The sequence below is a fragment of the Nyctereutes procyonoides genome, unplaced genomic scaffold, assembly GCF_905146905.1.
Source record: "Nyctereutes procyonoides isolate TBG_1078 unplaced genomic scaffold, NYPRO_anot_genome, whole genome shotgun sequence".
In the NCBI taxonomy this organism is placed as follows: domain Eukaryota; kingdom Metazoa; phylum Chordata; class Mammalia; order Carnivora; family Canidae; genus Nyctereutes; species Nyctereutes procyonoides.
Genome location: NW_026575126.1, coordinates 32,329,680 through 32,333,913, shown reverse-complemented (window position 1 = coordinate 32,333,913; position 4,234 = coordinate 32,329,680). Strand labels below are relative to the sequence as shown.

The 4,234-nt window shown below is 37.3% G+C and overlaps 1 protein-coding gene across 1 annotated transcript; it reads right to left on the bottom strand.

The window, feature by feature from the left end:
- Window positions 1-3,039: 3,039 nt before the first annotated feature.
- On the bottom strand, window positions 3,040-3,483 carry LOC129519805 (60S ribosomal protein L32-like). Its single transcript, XM_055340643.1, has one exon. The coding sequence runs from the start codon at window positions 3,481-3,483 to the stop codon at window positions 3,079-3,081; it is 405 nt and encodes a 134-aa protein (XP_055196618.1). The 3' UTR covers window positions 3,040-3,078.
- Window positions 3,484-4,234: the final 751 nt, after the last annotated feature.

Sequence of the window (4,234 nt, the reverse complement as noted above, 5' to 3'; positions counted from 1 at the left end):
GGTTTGTTATGAGAGTATGTTGGAATGAGACTGGAGCTGGATGAGTGTGTATTATTTACAAGAAAATAGTTTAATGTTGGTGCACAACTGTCAGCTAGGTAATAATGAAGAAAAGTGACAGACTGATGAATGCAGAGGAAGACTCTTACTGTATTGATGCTGTTCATGAGAGTAAAGGGTAGTTACATGGTAGGCATTTCACCAAGTACAATGAAGGATTTATAGGATTTTAATGACAGCATCAGACATTTAAATATTTGATATAGATCATGGTGTAGTTTTTAATTATATAAATGGTAAGAAATTTACATAGGAATGAGTAGTTAAGGTAGATGTCACAATGAGAACATTAAAAAAAAAAACTAAAAATCAAGGGCTAATGGAGGATCATGCACTCATAAAGAGAAGCCATACAAAGGGATGAGAGGACAATGATCTGATGACAAAAAAACGAGAGCAAGGAGTGAAAATTAAAGCCCTCAGTGAAGAACATAAAATTCAGTGAAGTTAGTAGAGGAGGTTACTCTATGAACACAAAAATACAGAAGAGCCACATAACATGGGTATTATGTTTCAATACCAGTTTTCTGACAATAACTGAATGTCTTATAGTTCAATTCACTTCTGACACTAACTATCCAGAATTAACATCCAATCCAGCGGGTTAAAAGCAAGTCCTTAAATTTTGACACCAATCTGCTCACAGCACCAAATCCCACAGTCCCCAACAAGTTTTCCCTTACTTCAGACACAAGACATTAGTGGAGTCCTCGGATAATCCACACCTCCTCCTGACAGAGCTACAAATTCAGAGGTTCCCGTGATCCCTGTTCAGTTTTGGGAATATGCTAGAAAGATTCACAGAACTATATGTGGTTTTATTATAAAGGATATAACTCAGAATGTTGTGCCCAAGATTGCGAATCTGAGAAAACACCAAGGAGCCGACACCCATGCAAACACACGAGGGTTTATTTACAAGCTGGAGCTTGGGTCCAAGTGTACCCCACACAGCGGAGCAGGGACTTAGACGAGGTGGGTTTCAGCTGAGTTTTATGGGCTGGTCTAGGAGACCTCCAGAAGCGGGGGGGGGGGGGGGGGGGGGGGGAATTTCTCAAATTCTGTTTACATTCTGATATGGGGCTTTCAAGGGCATTGAGCTCTGTTCTTATTCTCATATGGGGCTTCCTGCCCTTGCCTTGGGCTCTGTTCTTATTCTAATATGGGGCTTTCTAGGTCATTAAGCTTTAAGCTGTTTTCTTCCTGTAACTGAAGTAAGGTTAATTTCAGCTCTTATTCACAGGGGCCTGGGATGGCTGTGCTTGTGCTAACGCTGAACTTAAAGTGGGATGGCCTTAATTTTCTCCACCTCCACAAGAGTCAAATAGATTGAAGTTTTGGGAGGGTGGGGAGAAGTGCAGGAGCTTTTCCCCCGTGGAGTCAGGATAAGCCACCCTTCTACGACATGAATATGTTCACCACCCAGGAAGCACTCCAAGCCTGTGGTTCTGAGTCATGGTTCCATTACAAAGGCAAGGTTGATTAAATCATTGGCCGGGTGATGAACTCAATCTCCCTGCCCTAGAGGTTTGAGAGGGTGCTCAACCCCCAAGTCATGAGGGTTAGTTTTTTTCTAGAGACCATCCATCCTGAAGCGAGGGCCTCCACCAGTAGTCACCTCTTAGGATAACAAATACACTTCTACCCCTCAGGAAATGTAGAGTTTTTGAAGTTCTGTATCAGGAACAAAGACCTGTGTGTGTGTGTGTGTGTGTGTGTGTGTGTGTGTACCTCAAGGGAGAGAAGAGTTTTTTGTTTGTTTGTTTTTCTACAAAATGAAGATAATAAGACGAATTCTTATGGGGACAAATATGCTTTATTTAACACAATTCAGAAGTGTAAAACTATAGCAATTGCTCAGCAATCATACCATTCTTTTGCATGAATTTTGTGATGTAAACTAAATAACAATATTAAGTAGATCTGTTTCCTTGAATGAGAAAGGAAATCACATTTATAGAACTGTAAGTGAAGGAATTTGCATATGCTGGTTCAGAGAATATTCAATGCAAATTATTTGGGTAGAAATTGAGATTCAAAGATGTAAAATTAAAATGTAGTCATCATGAATTAGATTTATGTCTAACCACAGATTCTATATGCTTACCATTAGTTTCCCCAACTTTCAGTTTTTGTTTTTGTTTTTTTTTTTTGTTTTGTTTGTTTGTTTGTTTTTAGCATGTATAAAGCTGTTGGTTTATTCAGCTGCGGAGCTGGGGTGAATAGCAAAAATGCTTCATGAGCAAGGGACTTTTATACACACATACAGAAAAAGGAACAAATTATGGTTACATAAACATCAATATATTTTAATTTTCAGATCTCCCTACCTCTTCCCACCTCCCGCTTAAAAAAAAAAAGGAAAACAGGTTCTTACAACATTTTAAAAACCCAGTTTCACAGAACATCTACATAGGAACAGTTTCTGATACATTCAGTTATACTAACAGTATGTTATGGTTACAGTTCAGCAATTTTCCACTAACAAATATTTTTTCCTATTACAGGTCCTATTTCCTATTACAAGAGTAGAATATTTATTTATCTATCTATCTATCTATTTATTATTTATTTATTTATTTATTAGCAGAGAGAGCGCAACAGCATAAAAGTAGGTGGAGCAACAGGCAGAGGGAGAGCAAGAGGCACCTATGTGACCCAGAGTAGAATCATTAATAGGATTTGTTTTTTAAATAAAATTTTTCTAGGAGAAACTGCCATGTTATTTTTAACATGCCATGCTCCACAGTGCTGCCATATGCAGCTATTACCCATAGGCCTCCATAATCCACAATACTGATTCTTTTGCTTAGCAAAAATTCCTGGTAGAAAGTATCTTACTCCCATTTCTTCTTCCTCCATATATCTTTAAATTCAACTTCATAATAGGGACTATTAGTATGGTACAATAAGCTTAATTTTAGAAATAGTATATATATATATATATATATATATATAGTCTATTTTTTGGTAGTTTTATGGTTTTATTAACACAAATATGACACGCACATAAGCCGTCTATTCATTTTCATCGCTACGCAGCCTGGCATTGGGATTGGTGACTCTGATGGCCAGCTGGGCTGCTCGTTCCAACATGGCTTTGTGGTTCTTGGAGGATACATTGTGAGCAATCTCTGCACAATAAGATTTGTTGCACATCAGCAGCACTTCAAGCTCCTTGACATTGTGGACTAGGAACTTCCGGAAGTCACTGGGCAGCATGTGCTTTGTTTTCTTGTTGCTCCCATAACCAATGTTGGGCATCAAGATCTGGCCCTTGAATCTTCTGCGTACCCTATTGTCAATGCCTCTGGGTTTCCACCAGTTGCACTTAATTTTGACATATCGGTCTGACTGGTGCCGGATGAACTTCTTGGTCCTCTTTTTAACGATCTTGGGCTTCACTAGAGGTCTAAGGGTCATATATATATATATTTAAATTATTTATATTATATTTATTTAAATTATATATATATATATATATATATATATATATATATATATAAGCTTAAGCCAAAAATTTTGTTTTTAGTAAAAAGTATAGTATTCATTCTTACTGTTACATATTGTTATTACATTTTCCTCTATCTTTTGTATTAGTTTTAGAACACTTAAAAATTTTTGTCTTTGAATCATAAGTTCAAGTTAATGAGAATAAGCATGAGATGTTTGACCTATGGAATTTGACTTTTACAGATATTCATTCTTTTTTATCTTCCTTATACTATGGAGGGTCTCTTAAATTATCCTTGGACGTTATTTTCCATATTGTCCTATCATGACCCATTAATACAAACTTTGGTGTCTCCTAGTAAGAAAATTTCCTTCAGAATGACTGGAATTCCTCTAAAATTGCCACCTGGGAGCTTTCCTACAGGGCCCTGCCAACAGTTTATATGCTTGAAAAAATGAACAATGACTGATGATGCCAAATTCACATCCAGTCAGTACTTGCAATCTCTCAGCTATATGCTCTGCTTTAAGTCACATAACCCACATAAAGACTCACCAGGAGTCACTGGGGAATGAAAATAAAATATAACTAGACAGTGGTGTTGCAAAGAAAGGTTTCCTTTTTAGATTTGAGAACCACTCCAGCCCATGTAACTCCACCTATGGCTCTTTCATCCCTTAAGGTATAACATAATTCATAGTCCGGCTCAATTGCCCATCC

Excerpts from the sequence above, each read along its gene's own strand:
- LOC129519805 (XM_055340643.1), bottom strand. The coding sequence starts at position 3,483 with ATGACCCTTAGACCTCTAGTGAAGCCCAAGATCGTTAAAAAGAGGACC.